Source organism: Ascaphus truei, unplaced genomic scaffold (assembly GCF_040206685.1).
Source record: "Ascaphus truei isolate aAscTru1 unplaced genomic scaffold, aAscTru1.hap1 HAP1_SCAFFOLD_590, whole genome shotgun sequence".
NCBI lineage: Eukaryota > Metazoa > Chordata > Amphibia > Anura > Ascaphidae > Ascaphus > Ascaphus truei.
In genome coordinates, this window is record NW_027456923.1 from 217219 (window position 1) to 239768 (window position 22550).

The 22550-nt window shown below is 63.4% G+C and overlaps 1 protein-coding gene across 1 annotated transcript; it reads right to left on the reverse strand.

Moving 5' to 3' along the window:
* Window positions 1-2715: 2715 nt before the first annotated feature.
* Window positions 2716-22063, reverse strand: LOC142485406 (programmed cell death protein 4-like). The gene is made up of 4 exons (XM_075584420.1): window positions 21916-22063; window positions 5749-5859; window positions 5257-5396; window positions 2716-2988 (listed from the first exon to the last, which is right to left on the reverse strand). Exons 1-4 carry the CDS (start codon window positions 22060-22062, stop codon window positions 2937-2939), a joined length of 450 nt encoding a protein of 149 aa, XP_075440535.1. The 5' UTR covers window position 22063; the 3' UTR covers window positions 2716-2936.
* Between the last annotated feature and the right edge of the window lie 487 nt (window positions 22064-22550).

A 22550-nucleotide genomic window follows, 5' to 3' on the forward strand; every position in this document is an offset into this window, starting at 1 on the left:
CCGTAGGGATACCAGATATGGGCGATGTCTCAGATACTGTCCGTAGGGATACCAGATATGGGCGATGTCTCAGATACTGTCCCGTAGGGATATCAGATATGAGCGGTGTCTCAGATACTGTCCCGTAGGGATACCAGATATGAGCGATGTCTCAGATACTCTCCCGTAGGGATACCGGATATGGGCGATGTCTCAGATACTGTCCTGTAGGGATACCAGATATGAGCGATGTCTCAGATACTCTCCCGTAGGGATACCGGATATGGGCGATGTCTCAGATAATGTCCCGTAGGGATACCAGATATGAGCGATGTCTCAGATACTGTCCCGTAGGGATACCAGATATGGGCGATGTCTCAGATACTGTCCGTAGGGATAACAGATATGGGCGGTGTCTCAGATACTCTCCCGTAGGGATACCAGATATGAGCGATGTCTCAGATACTGTCCCGTAGGGATACCAGATATGAGCGATGTCTCAGATACTGTCCCGTAGGGATACCAGATATGAGCGATGTCTCAGATACTGTCCCGTAGGGATACCAGATATGGGCGGTGTCTCAGATACTGTCCCGTAGGGATACCAGATATGAGCGATGTCTCAGATACTGTCCCGTAGGGATACCAGATATGGGCGATGTCTCAGATACTGTCCCGTAGGGATACCAGATATGGGCGATGTCTCAGATACTCTCCCGTAGGGATACCAGATATGAGCGATGTCTCAGATACCGTCCCGTAGGGATACCAGATATGGGCGATGTCTCAGATACTGTCCCGTAGGGATACCAGATATGGGCGATGTCTCAGATACTCTCCCGTAGGGTTACCAGATATGAGCGATGTCTCAGATACTGTCCCGTAGGGATACCAGATATGAGCGATGTCTCAGATACTGTCCCGTAGGGGTACCAGATATGAGCGATGTTTCAGATACTGTCCCGTAGGGATACCGGATATGGGCGATGTCTCAGATACTGTCCCGTAGGGATACCAGATATGAGCGGTGTCTCAGATACTGTCCCGTAGGGATACCGGATATGGGCGATGTCTCAGATACTGTCCCGTAGGGGTACCAGATATTGGCGATGTCTCAGATACTGTCCCGTAGGGTTACCAGATATGAGCGATGTCTCTGAAACTGTCCTGTAGGGATACCAGATATGGGCGATGTCTCAGATACTGTCCCGTAGGGATACCAGATATGAGCGGTGTCTCAGATACTGTCCCGTAGGGATACCAGATATGGGCGGTGTCTCAGATACTGTCCCGTAGGGATACCAGATATGGGCGATGTCTCAGATACTGTCTCGTAGGGATATCAGATATGAGCGATGTCTCAGATACTGTCCCGTAGGGATACCAGATATGGGCGATGTCTCAGATACTGTCCCGTAGGGATACCAGATATGGGCGATGTCTCAGATACTGTCCCGTAGGGATACCAGATATGAGCAATGTCTCAGATACTGTCCCGTAAGGATACCGGATATGAGCGATGTCTCAGATACTGTCCCGTAGGGATACCAGATATGGCCGATGTCTCAGATACTGTATCGTAGGGATACCAGATATGGGCGATGTCTCAGATACTGTCCCGTAGGGATACCAGATATGGGCGATGTCTCAGATACTGTCCCGTAGGGATAACAAATATGAGCGATGTCTCAGATACTGTCCCGTAGGGATACCAGATATGGGCGATGTCTCAGATACTGTCCCGTAGGGATACCAGATATGGGCGGTGTCTCAGATACTGTCCCGTAGGGATACCAGATATGGGCGATGTCTCAAATACTGTCCGTAGGGATACTGGATATGAGCGGGGTCTCAGATACTGTCCCGTAGGGATACCAGATATGGGCGGTGTCTCAGATACGGTCCCGCAGTGATACCAGATATGGGCGATGTCTCAGATACTGTCCGTAGGGATACCAGATATGGGCGATGTCTCAGATACTGTCCCGTAGGGATACCAGATATGAGCGATGTCTCAGATACTGTCCCGTAGGGATACCAGATATGAGCGATGTCTCAGATACTGTCCCGTAGGGATACCAGATATGAGCGATGTCTCAGATACTGTCCCGTAGGGATACCAGATATGAGCGATGTCTCAGATACTGTCCCGTAGGGATACCAGATATGGGCGATGTCTCAGATACTGTCCCGTAGGGATACCAGATATGAGCGATGTCTCAGATACTATCCCATAGGGATACCAGATATGGGCGATGTCTCAGATACGGAGAAGGGATAAGGGAGCGACGCTCTGTGGATCTCTGTCTGGGAGAGGGGATAAGGGAGCGATGCTCTGCGGGTCTCCGGCAGGGAGAGGGGATAAGGGAGCGATGCTCTGCGGGTCTCTTGCACGTAATGGGGATAAGGGAGCGACGCTCTGCGGGTCTCTTGCACGGAATGGGGATTAGGGAGCGACGCTCTGCGTGTCTCAGAATCATTGCACTCAATATTATGTTTGATTTTATTTTTGTTTCATCATAAAACAGCATCACCCCCCATTAACCCCCTCATCCCCCATTAACCCCCTCATCCCCCATCACCCTGTCTCATCCCCCCATCACCCTGTCTCATCCCCCCATCACCCTGTCTCATCCCCCCCATCACCCTGTCTCATCCCCCCCATAACCCTGTCTCATCCCCCCATCACCCTGTCTCATCCCCCCATCACCCTGTCTCATCCCCCCATCACCCTGTCTCATCCCCCCATCACCCCCTCCTCTATCTCTCTTCATTGTGTCTCACTCTCCCCAAATCTCTCCGCCCTCCCTCCCCACCTCCCTCTCCCCACACCTGTACTTTCCCCCCTATCTGTTCCCTTCTCCCCCTCGCGGATTTGGGGGGGGGGTGGGGGCGGGAGGGGAGGAGTGCGAGGGGGGGAGGGGTGGTCGTGGGGAGCTGGAATCCAACCAATCCCGTCACTGCTTGATGAGACCGCCATCCCCCTCACTCACAAAGCGCTTGCGGCCCCTGCACGGGAGGAAAAAACATGGCTGCATGTTACGGACGGAGAATACCAACCGCGCCCCGACACAGACACGGAGAAAGCACTCAGCCAAGTAACACACTCACTGCGCACAGATGCACGGACGCAGATACGCATGCGCAAACACGCCCGCACCTGAACGCACTGGCACCGACACACGCAGATGCACGGACGCAGACACACACACAAACACACGCACCCGCAGACACACACACAGACACGCCCGCACCTGAACGCACTGGCACCGACACACGCAGATGCACGGACGCAGATACGCATGCGCAAACACGCCCGCACCTGAACGCACTGGCACCGACACACGCAGATGCACGGACGCAGATACGCATGCGCAAACACGCCCGCACCTGAACGCACTGGCACCGACACACGCAGATGCACGGACGCAGATACGCATGCGCAAACACGCCCGCACCTGAACGCACTGGCACCGACACACGCAGATGCACGGACGCAGATACGCATGCGCAAACACGCCCGCACCTGAACGCACTGGCACCGACACACGCAGATGCACGGACGCAGACACACACGTACCTTCAGACACACGCACCCGCAGACACACACACAGACAAGCCCGCACCCGAAAGCACTGGCACCGACACACGCACACGCAGATACACGCGAGCTGATGCACGGACAGATAGACACACGGACAGATGCACGCACGTAGTAGACACGCACACAAGCAGGTGCGCACACGTAGCAGACACGCACACGAGCAGATGCGCACACGTAGGAGACACGCACACGAGCAGATGCGCACACATAGCAGACACGCACACAAGCAGGTGCGCACACGTAGCAGACACGCACACAAGCAGATGCGCACACGTAGGAGACACGCACACGAGCAGATGCGCACACGTAGGAGACACGCACACGAGCAGATGCACGCACGTAGGAGACACGCACACGAGCAGATGCACGCACGTAGGAGACACGCACACGAGCAGATGCGCGCACGTAGCAGACACGCACACGAGCAGATGCACGCACGTAGGAGACACGCACACGAGCAGATGCGCACACGTAGGAGACACGCACACGAGCAGATGCGCACACATAGGAGACACGCACACGAGCAGATGCGCACACGTAGGAGACACGCACACGAGCAGATGCGCACATGTAGGAGACACGCACACGAGCAGATGCGCACACGTAGGAGACACGCACGCGAGCAGATGTGCACACGTAGGAGACACGCACACGAGCAGATGCGCGCACGTAGGAGACACGCACACGAGCAGATGCGCACACGTAGGAGCCACGCACACGAGCAGATGCGCACACGTAGGAGACTCGCACACGAGCAGATGCACACACTTAGCAGACACGCACACGAGCAGATGCGCACACGTAGGAGACACGCACACGAGCAGATGCGCACACGTAGGAGACACGCACACGAGCAGATGCGCGCACGTAGGAGACACGCACACGAGCAGATGCGCACACGTAGGAGACACGCACACGAGCAGATGCGCACACGTAGGAGACACGCACACGAGCAGATGCGCACACGTAGGAGACACGCACACGAGCAGATGCGCACACGTAGGAGACACGCACACGAGCAGATGCACACACGTAGGAGACACGCACACGAGCAGATGCTCACACGTAGCAGACACGCACACGCAGACTCGCACCTTGTAGGAGACACGCACACGAGCAGATGCACACACGTAGGAGACACGCACACGAGCAGATGCACGCACGTAGCAGACACGCACACGAGCAGATGCACACACGTAGGAGACACGCACACGAGCAGATGCACGCACGTAGCAGACACGCACACGAGCAGATGCACACACGTAGGAGACACGCACACGAGCAGATGCACGCACGTAGCAGACACGCACACGAGCAGATGCACACACGTAGCAGACACGCACACGAGCAGATGCACGCACGTAGGAGACACGCACACGCAGACTCGCACCTTGTAGGAGACACGCACACGAGCAGATGCGCACACGTAGAAGACACGCACACGAGCAGATGCACGCACGTAGGAGACACGCACACGAGCAGATGCGCACACGTAGAAGACACGCACACGAGCAGATGCGCACACGTAGGAGACACGCACACGTAGGAGACACGCACGTAGGAGACACGTACACGAGCAGATGCGCACACGTAGAAGACACGCACACGAGCAGATGCGCACACGTAGCAGACACGCACACGCATGTAGCAGACACGCACACGCAGACTCGCACCTTGTAGGACACCCGTCCCTGAGCTGCGGTGTGATAACGCCCTCCTGATAACACAGGTCCACCAGTTTCTCCATCACGCTGTGAGCGAGCGGCACATCCAGGCTGAGGTCCGGGAGCTCGTCATACACACGCTGGAACCCCTGCAGGACACGGGAGGTGACACGCTACCCACACGGGATACGGGAGCTATCGCGCCTACCACACGGGATATGAGACCTGACATGCTAACTACACAGAATCTGACATGCAAATATCCTATGACATGAACGCTGACATGCTAACCACAAGGGGCGGGCGGATGACACGCTAACCACAAGGGGCGGGCGGATGACACGCTAACCACAAGGGGCGGGCGGATGACACGCTAACCAAACAGGAGCTGACACGATAACCAAACAGGAGCTGACATGCTAACCACATGGAAGCTGACACACTAACTGCAAGAGTCTTGGGAAACGACACGTTAACTGCACGCGACACACGTGTTGTTACCCTGTTCATCTGGTCCAGGGTGACGAGGCCGCTCTCCCACAGAGATTTGAGCAGTTTCACCGCCATCAGAACCTGTCCTTCAGCGGAGCCCTCCAGCACCATGACCAGCGCCTGGGTGGAGAGGTCACAGGGTATGGGGTCACTGAGGTCACAGGGTATGGGGTCACTGAGGTCACAGGGTATGGGGTCACTGAGGTCACAGGGTATGGGGTCACTGAGGTCACAGGGTCAACATAACCCTTTGAGTGCTGAAGAAATGTTATATGTCTAGTGCTAGCATAATATCATCCCGCACACACCAACGCCACGCCCCTCACACCACGCGTACGCCCCGCACACACCACCGCCACACCCCGCACACACCAACGCCACGCCCCTCACACCACGCGTACGCCCCGCACACACCACCGCCACACACCAACGCCACGCCCCTCACACCACGCGTACGCCCCGCACACACCACGCGTACGCCCCGCACACACCACCGCCACACCCCTCACACACCAACGCCACGCCCCTCACACCACGCGTACGCCCCGCACACACCACCGCCACACCCCGCACACACCAACGCCACGCCCCTCACACCACGCGTACGCCCCGCACACACCACCGCCACACCCCGCACACACCAACGCCACGCCCCTCACACCACGCGTACGCCCCGCACACACCACCGCCACACCCCGCACACACCAACGCCACGCCCCTCACACCACGCGTACGCCCCGCACACACCACGCGTACGCCCCGAACACACCACCGCCACACCCCTCACACACCAACGCCACGCCCCTCACACCACGCGTACGCCCCGCACACACCACCGCCACACCCCGCACACACCAACGCCATGCCCCTCACACCACGCGTACGCCCCGCACACACCACCGCCACACCCCGCACACACCAACGCCACGCCCCTCACACCACGCGTACGCCCCGCACACACCACGTGTACGCCCCGCACACACCACCGCCACACCCCTCACACACCACCGCCACGCCCCTCACACCACGCGTACGCCCCGCACACACCACCGCCACACCCCGCACACACCACCGCCACGCCCCTCACACCACGCGTACGCCCCGCCCCGCACACACCAACGCCACGCCCCTCACACCACGCGTACGCCCCGCACACACCACCGCCACACCCCGCACACACCACCGCCACGCCCCTCACACCACGCGTACGCCCCGCACACACCACCGCCACACCCCGCACACACCACAGCCACGCCCCTCACACCACGCGTACGCCCCGCACACACCACCGCCACACCCCGCACACACCACCGCCACGCCCCTCACACCACGCGTACGCCCCGCACACACCACCGCCACACCCCGCACACACCACCGCCACGCCCCTCACACCACGCGTACGCCCCGCACACACCACCGCCACACCCCGCACACACCACCGCCACGCCCCTCACACCACGCGTACGCCCCGCACACACCACCGCCACACCCCGCACACACCACCGCCACGCCCCTCACACCACGCGTACGCCCCGCACACACCACCGCCACACCCCGCACACACCACCGCCACGCCCCTCACACCACGCGTACGCCCCGCACACACCAACGCCACGCCCCTCACACCACGCGTACGCCCCGCACACACCACCGCCACACCCCGCACACATCACCGCCACGCCCCTCACACCACGCGTACGCCCCGCACACACCACCGCCACACCCCGCACACACCACCGCCACGCCCCTCACACCACGCGTACGCCCCGCACACACCACCGCCACACCCCGCACACACCACAGCCACGCCCCTCACACCACGCGTACGCCCCGCACACACCACCGCCACACCCCGCACACACCACCGCCACGCCCCTCACACCACGCGTACGCCCCGCACACACCACCGCCACACCCCGCACACACCACCGCCACGCCCCTCACACCACGCGTACGCCCCGCACACACCACCGCCACACCCCGCACACACCACCGCCACACCCACCAGCGGCCCGCCCGCACACACCACCCAGTACGTCCCCCCCACACCACCGCCCCGCCCCCCCCCCCACACCACCACCACAGCCCCGACACACCACCGCCACGCCCCGCACACACCACCGCCACGCCCCGCACACACCACCGCCACGCCCCGCACACACAACCGCCACACCCCGCACACACCACCGCCACACCCACCAGCGGCCCGCCCCTCACACCACCCGTACGCCCCGCACACACCACGCGTACGCCCCGCGCACACCACCGCCACACCCCGCACACACCACCGCCACACCCCGCACACACCACCGCCACACCCACCAGCGGCCCGCCCGCACACACCACCCGTACGTCCCCCCCACACCACCGCCCCGCCCCCCCCCCCACACCACCACCACAGCCCCCACACACCGCCACGCCCCGGCCACACCACCGCCACGCCCCGCAGACACCACCGCCCCGCACACACCACCGTCACGCCTCGCACACAACACCGCCACACCCCGCACACACCAACGCCACGCCCCTCACACCACGCGTACGCCCCGCACACACCACCGCCACACCCCGCACACACCAACGCCACACCCACCAGCGGCCCGCCCGCACACACCACCCAGTACATCCCCCCCACACCACCGCCCCGCCCCCCCCCCACACCACCACCACAGCCCCGACACACCACCGCCACGCCCCGCACACACCACCGCCACGCCCCGCACACACCACCGCCACGCCCCGCACACACAACCGCCACACCCCGCACACACCACCGCCACACCCACCAGCGGCCCGCCCCTCACACCACCCGTACGCCCCGCACACACCACGCGTACACCACCGCCACACCCCGCACACACCACCGCCACACCCACCAGCGGCCCGCCCGCACACACCACCCGTACGTCCCCCACACACCACCGCCCCGCCCCCCCCCCCACACCACCACCACAGCCCCCACACACCGCCACGCCCCGGCCACACCACCGCCACGCCCCGCAGACACCACCGCCCCGCACACACCACCGTCACGCCCCGCACACACCACCGCCACACCCCGCACACACCACCGCCACACCCACCAGCGGCCCGCCCGCACACACCACCCAGTACGTCCCCCCCACACCCCCGCCCCCCCCCCACACCACCACCACAGCCCCGACACACCACCACCACGCCCCGCACACACCACCGCCACGCCCCGCACACACCACCGCCACGCCCTGCACACACAACCGCCACACCCCGCACACACCACCGCCACACCCACCAGCGGCCCGCCCCGCACACACCACGCGTACGCCCCGCGCACACCACCGCCACACCCCGCACACACCACCGCCACACCCACCAGCGGCCCGCCCGCACACACCACCCGTACGTCCCCCCCACACCACCGCCCCACCGCCCCGCCCCCCCCCCCACACCACCACCACAGCCCCCACACACCGCCACGCCCCGGCCACACCACTGCCACGCCCCGCAGACACCACCGCCCCGCACACCACCGCCACGCCCCTCACACCACGCGTACGCCCCGCACACACCACCGCCACACCCACCAGCGGCCCGCCCCGCACACACCACCCAGTACATCCCCCCCACACCACCACCACAGACCCCACGCCCCGGACATACCACCGCCACGCACTGCAGCCACCACCGCCCCGCACACACCTCCGCCACGCCCCGAACACACCACCGCCACGCCCCGCACACACCACCGCCACGCCCCACACTAAATCTGTACGTCCCGCACACCACCACCATGCCCCCCACACACCACCGCCACGTTCGGCACACACCACCGCCCCGCACAACCCACCGCCACGCCCCACACACAACCGTCACATCCCACAGTCCCGTACTCTGTACGTCCCGCACACCACCGCCACGTTCTGCACACACCACCGCCACATTCTGCACACACCACCGCCACGTTCTGCACACACCACCGCCACGTTCTGCACACACCACCGCCACGCCCCGCACACACCACCGCCACGTTCTGCACACACCACCACCACACCCCGCACACACCACCGCCACGTTCTGCACACACCACCACCACACCCCGCACACACCACCGCCACGTTCTGCACACACCACCACCACGTTCTGCACACACCACCGCCACGTTCTGCACACACCACCGCCACGTTCTGCACACACCACCGTCACGTTCTGCACACACCACCGCCACGTTCTGCACACACCACCGCCACGTTCTGCACACACCACCGCCACGTTCTGCACACACCACCGCCACGTTCTGCACACACCACCGTCACGTTCTGCACACACCACCGCCACGTTCTGCACACACCACCGCCACGCCCCGCACACACCACCGCCACGTTCTGCACACACCACCACCACACCCCGCACACACCACCGCCACGTTCTGCACACACCACCACCACGTTCTGCACACACCACCGCCACGTTCTGCACACACCACCACCACACCCCGCACACACCACCGCCACGTTCTGCACACACCACCGCCACGTTCTGCACACACCACCGCCACGTTCTGCACACACCACCGCCACGCCCCGCACACACCACCGCCACGTTCTGCACACACCACCACACCCCGCACACACCACCGCCACGTTCTGCACACACCACCACACCCCGCACACACCACCGCCACGTTCTGCACACACCACCACCACGCACTGCAGCCACCACCGCCACGTTCTGCACACACCACCACCACACCCCGCACACACCACCCGTACGTCCCCCCCACACCACCGCCACCCCCCCACACCACCATTACAGCCCCCACACACCGCCACGCCCCGCACACACCACCGCCACGCCCCACACTAAATCTGTACGTCCCGCACACCACCACCATGCCCCCCACACACCACCGCCACGTTCGGCATACACCACCGCCCCGCACAACCCTCCGCCACGCCCCACACACAACCGTCACATCCCACAGTCCCGTACTCCATCTCTAAATCTGTACGTCCCGCACACCACCGCCACGTTCTGCACACACCACCGCCACATTCTGCACACACCACCGCCACGTTCTGCACACACCACCGCCACGTTCTGCACACACCACCGCCACGTTCTGCACACACCACCGCCACGTTCTGCACACACCACCGTCACGTTCTGCACACACCACCGCCACGTTCTGCACACACCACCGCCACGTTCTGCACACACCACCACCACACCCCGCACACACCACCGCCACGTTCTGCACACACCACCACCACACCCCGCACACACCACCGCCACGTTCTGCACACACCACCACCACACCCCGCACACACCACCGCCACGTTCGGCACACACCACCGCCCCACACAACCCACCGCCACGCCCCACACACAACCGTCACATCCCACAGTCCCGTACTCCATCTCTAAGTCTGTACGTCCCGCACACCACCGCCACGTTCTGCACACACCACCGCCACGTTCTGCACACACCACCGCCACGTTCTGCACACACCACCGTCACGTTCTGCACACACCACCGCCACGTTCTGCACACACCACCGCCACGCCCCGCACACACCACCGCCACGTTCTGCACACACCACCACCACACCCCGCACACACCACCGCCACGTTCTGCACACACCACCACCACACCCCGCACACACCACCGCCACGTTCTGCACACACCACCACCACGCACTGCAGCCACCACCGCCACGTTCTGCACACACCACCACCACACCCCGCACACACCACCCGTACGTCCCCCCCACACCACCGCCACCCCCCCCCACACCACCATTACAGCCCCCACACACCGCCACGCCCCGCACACACCACCGCCACGCCCCACACTAAATCTGTACGTCCCGCACACCACCACCATGCCCCCCACACACTACCGCCACGTTCGGCATACACCACCGCCCCGCACAACCCACCGCCACGCCCCACACACAACCGTCACATCCCACAGTCCCGTACTCCATCTCTAAATCTGTACGTCCCGCACACCACCGCCACGTTCTGCACACACCACCGCCACATTCTGCACACACCACCGCCACGTTCTGCACACACCACCGCCACGTTCTGCACACACCACCGTCACGTTCTGCACACACCACCGCCACGTTCTGCACACACCACCGCCACGCCCCGCACACACCACCGCCACGTTCTGCACACACCACCGTCACGTTCTGCACACACCACCGCCACGTTCTGCACACACCACCGTCACGTTCTGCACACACCACCGTCACGTTCTGCACACACCACCGCCACGTTCTGCACACACCACCGCCACGCCCCGCACACACCACCGCCACGTTCTGCACACACCACCGTCACGTTCTGCACACACCACCGCCACGTTCTGCACACACCACCGCCACGTTCTGCACACACCACCGCCACGCCCCGCACACACCACCGCCACGTTCTGCACACACCACCGTCACGTTCTGCACACACCACCGCCACGTTCTGCACACACCACCACACCCCGCACACACCACCGCCACGTTCTGCACACACCACCGCCACACCCCGCACACACCACCGCCACGTTCTGCACACACCACCACACCCCGCACACACCACCGCCACGTTCTGCACACACCACCGCCACTTTCTGCACACACCACCGCCACGTTCTGCACACACCACCACACCCCGCACACACCACCGCCACGTTCTGCACACACCACCGCCACTTTCTGCACACACCACCGCCACGTTCTGCACACACGACCGCCACGCCCCGCACACACCACCGCCACGTTCTGCACACACCACCACCACACCCCGCACACACCACTGCCACGTTCTGCACACACCACCACCACACCCCGCACACACCACCGCCACGTTCTGCACACACCACCACCACACCCCGCACACACCACCGCCACGTTCTGCACACACCACCACACCCCGCACACACCACCGCCACGTTCTGCACACACCACCGCCACACCCCGCACACACCACCGCCACGTTCTGCACACACCACCACCACACCCCGCACACACCACCCGTACGTCCCCCCCACACCACCGCCACCCCCCCCCCCACACCACCATTACAGCCCCCACACACCGCCACGCCCCGCACACACCACCGCCACGCCCCACACTAAATCTGTACGTCCCGCACACCACCACCATGCCCCCCACACACTACCGCCACGTTCGGCATACACCACCGCCCCGCACAACCCACCGCCACGCCCCACACACAACCGTCACATCCCACAGTCCCGTACTCCATCTCTAAATCTGTACGTCCCGCACACCACCACCGCCACGTTCTGCACACACCACCGCCACGCCCCGCACACACCACCGCCACGTTCTGCACACACCACCGTCACGTTCTGCACACACCACCGCCACGTTCTGCACACACCACCGCCACGCCCCGCACACACCACCGCCACGTTCTGCACACACCACCGTCACGTTCTGCACACACCACCGCCACGTTCTGCACACACCACCACACCCCGCACACACCACCGCCACGTTCTGCACACACCACCGCCACACCCCGCACACACCACCGCCACGTTCTGCACACACCACCGCCACACCCCGCACACACCACCGCCACGTTCTGCACACACCACCGCCACTTTCTGCACACACCACCGCCACGTTCTGCACACACCACCACACCCCGCACACACCACCGCCACTTTCTGCACACACCACCGCCACGTTCTGCACACACCACCGCCACGCCCCGCACACACCACCGCCACGTTCTGCACACACCACCACCACACCCCGCACACACCACTGCCACGTTCTGCACACACCACCGCCACACCCACCAGCGGCCCGCCCCGCACACACCACGCGTACGCCCCGCGCACACCACCGCCACACCCCGCACACACCACCGCCACACCCACCAGCGGCCCGCCCGCACACACCACCCGTACGTCCCCCCCACACCACCGCCCCACCGCCCCGCCCCCCCCCCCCACACCACCACCACAGCCCCCACACACCGCCACGCCCCGGCCACACCACTGCCACGCCCCGCAGACACCACCGCCCCGCACACCACCGCCACGCCCCTCACACCACGCGTACGCCCCGCACACACCACCGCCACACCCACCAGCGGCCCGCCCCGCACACACCACCCAGTACATCCCCCCCACACCACCACCACAGACCCCACGCCCCGGACATACCACCGCCACGCACTGCAGCCACCACCGCCCCGCACACACCTCCGCCACGCCCCGAACACACCACCGCCACGCCCCGCACACACCACCGCCACGCCCCACACTAAATCTGTACGTCCCGCACACCACCACCATGCCCCCCACACACCACCGCCACGTTCGGCACACACCACCGCCCCGCACAACCCACCGCCACGCCCCACACACAACCGTCACATCCCACAGTCCCGTACTCTGTACGTCCCGCACACCACCGCCACGTTCTGCACACACCACCGCCACATTCTGCACACACCACCGCCACGTTCTGCACACACCACCGCCACGTTCTGCACACACCACCGCCACGCCCCGCACACACCACCGCCACGTTCTGCACACACCACCACCACACCCCCGCACACACCACCGCCACGTTCTGCACACACCACCACCACACCCCGCACACACCACCGCCACGTTCTGCACACACCACCGTCACGTTCTGCACACACCACCGCCACGTTCTGCACACACCACCGCCACGTTCTGCACACACCACCGCCACGTTCTGCACACACCACCGCCACGTTCTGCACACACCACCGTCACGTTCTGCACACACCACCGCCACGTTCTGCACACACCACCGCCACGCCCCGCACACACCACCGCCACGTTCTGCACACACCACCACCACACCCCGCACACACCACCGCCACGTTCTGCACACACCACCACCACGTTCTGCACACACCACCGCCACGTTCTGCACACACCACCACCACACCCCGCACACACCACCGCCACGTTCTGCACACACCACCGCCACGTTCTGCACACACCACCGCCACGTTCTGCACACACCACCGCCACGCCCCGCACACACCACCGCCACGTTCTGCACACACCACCACCACGCACTGCAGCCACCACCGCCACGTTCTGCACACACCACCACCACACCCCGCACACACCACCCGTACGTCCCCCCCACACCACCGCCACCCCCCCACACCACCATTACAGCCCCCACACACCGCCACGCCCCGCACACACCACCGCCACGCCCCACACTAAATCTGTACGTCCCGCACACCACCACCATGCCCCCCACACACCACCGCCACGTTCGGCATACACCACCGCCCCGCACAACCCTCCGCCACGCCCCACACACAACCGTCACATCCCACAGTCCCGTACTCCATCTCTAAATCTGTACGTCCCGCACACCACCGCCACGTTCTGCACACACCACCGCCACATTCTGCACACACCACCGCCACGTTCTGCACACACCACCGCCACGTTCTGCACACACCACCGCCACGTTCTGCACACACCACCGCCACGTTCTGCACACACCACCGTCACGTTCTGCACACACCACCGCCACGTTCTGCACACACCACCGCCACGTTCTGCACACACCACCACCACACCCCGCACACACCACCGCCACGTTCTGCACACACCACCACCACACCCCGCACACACCACCGCCACGTTCTGCACACACCACCACCACACCCCGCACACACCACCGCCACGTTCGGCACACACCACCGCCCCACACAACCCACCGCCACGCCCCACACACAACCGTCACATCCCACAGTCCCGTACTCCATCTCTAAGTCTGTACGTCCCGCACACCACCGCCACGTTCTGCACACACCACCGCCACGTTCTGCACACACCACCGCCACGTTCTGCACACACCACCGTCACGTTCTGCACACACCACCGCCACGTTCTGCACACACCACCGCCACGCCCCGCACACACCACCGCCACGTTCTGCACACACCACCACCACACCCCGCACACACCACCGCCACGTTCTGCACACACCACCACCACACCCCGCACACACCACCGCCACGTTCTGCACACACCACCACCACGCACTGCAGCCACCACCGCCACGTTCTGCACACACCACCACCACACCCCGCACACACCACCCGTACGTCCCCCCCCACACCACCGCCACCCCCCCCCACACCACCATTACAGCCCCCACACACCGCCACGCCCCGCACACACCACCGCCACGCCCCACACTAAATCTGTACGTCCCGCACACCACCACCATGCCCCCCACACACTACCGCCACGTTCGGCATACACCACCGCCCCGCACAACCCACCGCCACGCCCCACACACAACCGTCACATCCCACAGTCCCGTACTCCATCTCTAAATCTGTACGTCCCGCACACCACCGCCACGTTCTGCACACACCACCGCCACATTCTGCACACACCACCGCCACGTTCTGCACACACCACCGCCACGTTCTGCACACACCACCGTCACGTTCTGCACACACCACCGCCACGTTCTGCACACACCACCGCCACGCCCCGCACACACCACCGCCACGTTCTGCACACACCACCGTCACGTTCTGCACACACCACCGCCACGTTCTGCACACACCACCGTCACGTTCTGCACACACCACCGTCACGTTCTGCACACACCACCGCCACGTTCTGCACACACCACCGCCACGCCCCGCACACACCACCGCCACGTTCTGCACACACCACCGTCACGTTCTGCACACACCACCGCCACGTTCTGCACACACCACCGCCACGTTCTGCACACACCACCGCCACGCCCCGCACACACCACCGCCACGTTCTGCACACACCACCGTCACGTTCTGCACACACCACCGCCACGTTCTGCACACACCACCACACCCCGCACACACCACCGCCACGTTCTGCACACACCACCGCCACACCCCGCACACACCACCGCCACGTTCTGCACACACCACCACACCCCGCACACACCACCGCCACGTTCTGCACACACCACCGCCACTTTCTGCACACACCACCGCCACGTTCTGCACACACCACCACACCCCGCACACACCACCGCCACGTTCTGCACACACCACCGCCACTTTCTGCACACACCACCGCCACGTTCTGCACACACCACCGCCACGCCCCGCACACACCACCGCCACGTTCTGCACACACCACCACCACACCCCGCACACACCACTGCCACGTTCTGCACACACCACCACCACACCCCGCACACACCACCGCCACGTTCTGCACACACCACCACACCCCGCACACACCACCGCCACGTTCTGCACACACCACCGCCACACCCCGCACACACCACCGCCACGTTCTGCACACACCACCACCACACCCCGCACACACCACCCGTACGTCCCCCCCACACCACCGCCACCCCCCCCCCCACACCACCATTACAGCCCCCACACACCGCCACGCCCCGCACACACCACCGCCACGCCCCACACTAAATCTGTACGTCCCGCACACCACCACCATGCCCCCCACACACTACCGCCACGTTCGGCATACACCACCGCCCCGCACAACCCACCGCCACGCCCCACACACAACCGTCACATCCCACAGTCCCGTACTCCATCTCTAAATCTGTACGTCCCGCACACCACCACCGCCACGTTCTGCACACACCACCGCCACGCCCCGCACACACCACCGCCACGTTCTGCACACACCACCGTCACGTTCTGCACACACCACCGCCACGTTCTGCACACACCACCGCCACGCCCCGCACACACCACCGCCACGTTCTGCACACACCACCGTCACGTTCTGCACACACCACCGCCACGTTCTGCACACACCACCACACCCCGCACACACCACCGCCACGTTCTGCACACACCACCGCCACACCCCGCACACACCACCGCCACGTTCTGCACACACCACCGCCACACCCCGCACACACCACCGCCACGTTCTGCACACACCACCGCCACTTTCTGCACACACCACCGCCACGTTCTGCACACACCACCACACCCCGCACACACCACCGCCACTTTCTGCACACACCACCGCCACGTTCTGCACACACCACCGCCACGCCCCGCACACACCACCGCCACGTTCTGCACACACCACCACCACACCCCGCACACACCACTGCCACGTTCTGCACACACCACCACCACACCCCGCACACACCACCGCCACGTTCGGCACACACCACCGCCCCGCACAACCCACCGCCACGTTCTGCACACACCACCGTCACATCCCACAGTCCCGTACTCCATCTCTAAATCTGTACGTCCCGCACACCACCGCCACGTTCTGCACACACCACCGCCACGTTCTGCACACACCACCGCCACGTTCTGCACACACCACCGCCACGTTCTGCACACACCACCGCCACGTTCTGCACACACCACCGCCACGCCCCGCACACACCACCGCCACGTTCTGCACACACCACCGCCACGTTCTGCACACACCGCCGTCACGTTCTGCACACACCACCGCCACGTTCTGCACACACCACCGCCACGTTCTGCACACACCACCGCCACGCCCCGCACACACCACCGCCACGTTCTGCACACACCACCGTCACGTTCTGCACACACCACCGCCACGTTCTGCACACACCACCACACCCCGCACACACCACCGCCACGTTCTGCACACACCACCGCCACACCCCGCACACACCACCGCCACGTTCTGCACACACCACCGCCACACCCCGCACACACCACCGCCACGTTCTGCACACACCACCGCCACTTTCTGCACACACCACCGCCACGTTCTGCACACACCACCACACCCCGCACACACCACCGCCACGTTCTGCACACACCACCGCCACTTTCTGCACACACCACCGCCACGTTCTGCACACACCACCGCCACGCCCCGCACACACCACCGCCACGTTCTGCACACACCACCACCACACCCCGCACACACCACTGCCACGTTCTGCACATACCACCACCACACCCCGCACACACCACCGCCACGTTCGGCACACACCACCGCCCCGCACAACCCACCGCCACGTTCTGCACACACCACCGTCACATCCCACAGTCCCGTACTCCATCTCTAAATCTGTACGTCCCGCACACCACCGCCACGTTCTGCACACACCACCGCCACGTTCTGCACACACCACCGCCACGTTCTGCACACACCACCGCCACGTTCTGCACACACCACCGCCACGTTCTGCACACACCACCGTCACGTTCTGCACACACCACCGTCACGTTCTGCACACACCACCGCCACGTTCTGCACACACCACCGCCACGCCCCGCACACACCACCGCCACGTTCTGCACACACCACCGTCACGTTCTGCACACACCACCGCCACGTTCTGCACACACCACCGCCACGTTCTGCACACACCACCGCCACGCCCCCGCACACACCACCGCCACGTTCTGCACACACCACCGTCACGTTCTGCACACACCACCGCCACGTTCTGCACACACCACCACACCCCGCACACACCACCGCCACGTTCTGCACACACCACCGCCACATCCCGCACACACCACCGCCACGTTCTGCACACACCACCACACCCCGCACACACCACCGCCACGTTCTGCACACACCACCGCCACTTTCTGCACACACCACCGCCACGTTCTGCACACACCACCGCCACGCCCCGCACACACCACCGCCACGTTCTGCACACACCACCACCACACCCCGCACACACCACTGCCACGTTCTGCACACACCACCACCACACCACCGCCACGTTCGGCACACACCACCGCCCCGCACAACCCACCGCCACGTTCTGCACACACCACCGCCACATCCCACAGTCCTGTACTCCATCTCTAAATCTGTACGTCCCGCACACCACCACACCCCGCACACACCACCGCCACGTTCTGCACACACCACCGCCCCGCACACACCACCGTCACGTTCTGCACACACCACCGCCACGTTCTGCACACACCACCACACCCCGCACACACCACCGCCACGTTCTGCACACACCAACGTCACGTTCTGCCCCCACACACCGCCGCCACGCCCCACACTAAATCTGTACGTCCCGCACACCACCACCATGCCCCCCACACACCACCGCCACGTTCGGCACACACCACCGCCCCGCACAACCCACCGCCACGCCCCACACACAACCGTCACATCCCACAGTCCCGTACTCTGTACGTCCCGCACACCACCGCCACGTTCTGCACACACCACCGCCACATTCTGCACACACCACCGCCACGTTCTGCACACACCACCGCCACGTTCTGCACACACCACCGCCACGTTCTGCACACACCACCGCCACGTTCTGCACACACCACCACCACACCCCGCACACACCACCGCCACGTTCTGCACACACCACCACCACACCCCGCACACACCACCGCCACGTTCTGCACACACCACCACCACACCCCGCACACACCACCGCCACGTTCTGCACACACCACCACCACACCCCGCACACACCACCGCCACGTTCTGCACACACCACCACCACACCCCGCACACACCACCGCCACATTCTGCACACACCACCGTCACGTTCTGCACACACCACCGCCACGTTCTGCACACACCACCGCCACGTTCTGCACACACCACCGCCACGTTCTGCACACACCACCGCCACGTTCTGCACACACCACCGCCACGTTCTGCACACACCACCGTCACGTTCTGCACACACCACCGCCACGTTCTGCACACACCACCGCCACGTTCTGCACACACCACCGCCACACCCCGCACACACCACCGCCACGTTCTGCACACACCACCGCCACGTTCTGCACACACCACCGCCACGTTCTGCACACACCACCGCCACGTTCTGCACACACCACCACCACACCCCGCACACACCACCGCCACGTTCTGCACACACCACCACCACACCCCGCACACACCACCGCCACGTTCGGCACACACCACCGCCCCGCACAACCCACCGCCACGCCCCACACACAACCATCACATCCCACAGTCCCGTACTCCATCTCTAAATCTGTACGTCCCGCACACCACCGCCACGTTCTGCACACACCACCACACCCCGCACACACCACCGTCACGTTCTGCACACACCACCGCCACGTTCTGCACACACCACCGCCACGTTCTGCACACACCACCGCCCCGCACAACCCACCGCCACGTTCTGCACACACCACCACACCCCGCACACCACCGCCACGTTCTGCACACACCACCGCCACGTTCTGCACACACCACCGCCACGTTCTGCACACACCACCGCCACGTTCTGCACACACCACCGCCACGTTCTGCACACACCACCGCCACGTTCTGCACACACCACCGCCACGTTCTGCACACACCACCGCCACGTTCTGCACACACCACCGCCACGTTCTGCACACACCACCGTCACGTTCTGCACACACCACCGCCACGTTCTGCACACACCACCGCCACGTTCTGCACACACCACCGCCACGTTCTGCACACACCACCGCCACGTTCTGCACACACCACCGTCACATCCCACAGTCCCGCACACCATCTCTAAATCTGTACGTCCTTTACACAATCTATACATCTGTGTGTAGGACCGCGCCATAGGCCCCCCCGCCAGCAGCGGCCATACTACAATGTACCCCAGAGAAAGTGAGATTTTACCGGGCCAAACCCCACTCAATATTACAAGAGCCCCCCGCCTCCAGGTGCGGGTAACTGTCCCTCTGAGCGTGCGCCCCCTGCCCGGGCTGCGCCCCACTTCCGGAAGAACCCCCGCAGTTTGTCACGCCCTGATGACCCCCTCACCCTCACGGGGCGTAACAGTCACAGGATGCGGACACACTGGGGGATTTCCCGGTCACTTCGCACTAAGGCTGCATGAAGTGCAAGGTCAGAGGTCACTAGGTCAGATTCTCACATGGAATGCAGGGTCAGGGGTCAGACTAGCAAGGTTTCCGGTTCAGGGGTCAAAAGGTCAATTTGGTAAGGTCACATGGAGTGTAGGGTAAGGGGTCACAAGGTCAAGTTGGTCACTCGAGAGCAGGCTCAATGTTAAGAGATTCAGAGGTCATGAGGTCCCGTTCATAGGGTCACATGGAGTGCAGGGGTCACCATATCAGGTTGGTACGGTCACATGGGGTCAAGAGGTCAGGTTAAAGTAAGAAAGGCTGTTACCTCGTAGACGAGCTCATGGTGGAAATGAGGAACCTCAAGATCCCGCAGACAGCGCTCGGCTTCAGACACCTGCCCGGAGAGCAGGAACTCCTGCAGGAGGAGGGTCATCTGTGGGGGGACACACATTATATATATATATACACACATATACACATATACACACACAGTCACTGTCTCTGTATGGGCTGGAGTGGTGCAGCCTGTACTTTCCAGCCTACAGGGAGTTAACTCCCCTGGAGAGGCTTGTTGCAGCTGCAGCAAAGGAACTAATCAGCCCGATCTGAGTGAGCAGGAGTGTAAAAGGCAGACAGAGAGCTACACACACACACACACACACACACACACACACACACACACACACACACACACACACACACACACACAGAGACTGCACACACACACACACACACACACAGAGAGCTGCACACACACACACACAACACACACACACACACACACACACACACACAGACTGCACACACACACACACACACACACACACACACAGAGACTGCACACACACACACACACACAGAGAGCTGCACACACACACACACACACACACACACACACACACACACACACACACACACACACACACACACACACACACACACAGACTGCACACACACACA

Bases quoted from the DNA above. Each gene is read 5' to 3' on its own strand.
- LOC142485406 (XM_075584420.1), bottom strand. From the start codon at position 22,062: ATGTGTGTATATATATATATAATGTGTGTCCCCCCACAGATGACCCTC. The intron at 5,860-21,915 runs GTAACAGCCTTT...CTCTCCACCCAG, and splicing joins ACCATGAGCTCGTCTACGAG to GCGCTGGTCATGGTGCTGGA. The intron at 2,989-5,256 runs GTGCGAGTCTGC...CCTCCCGTGCAG, and splicing joins AGGGACGGGTGTCCTACAAG to GGGCCGCAAGCGCTTTGTGA.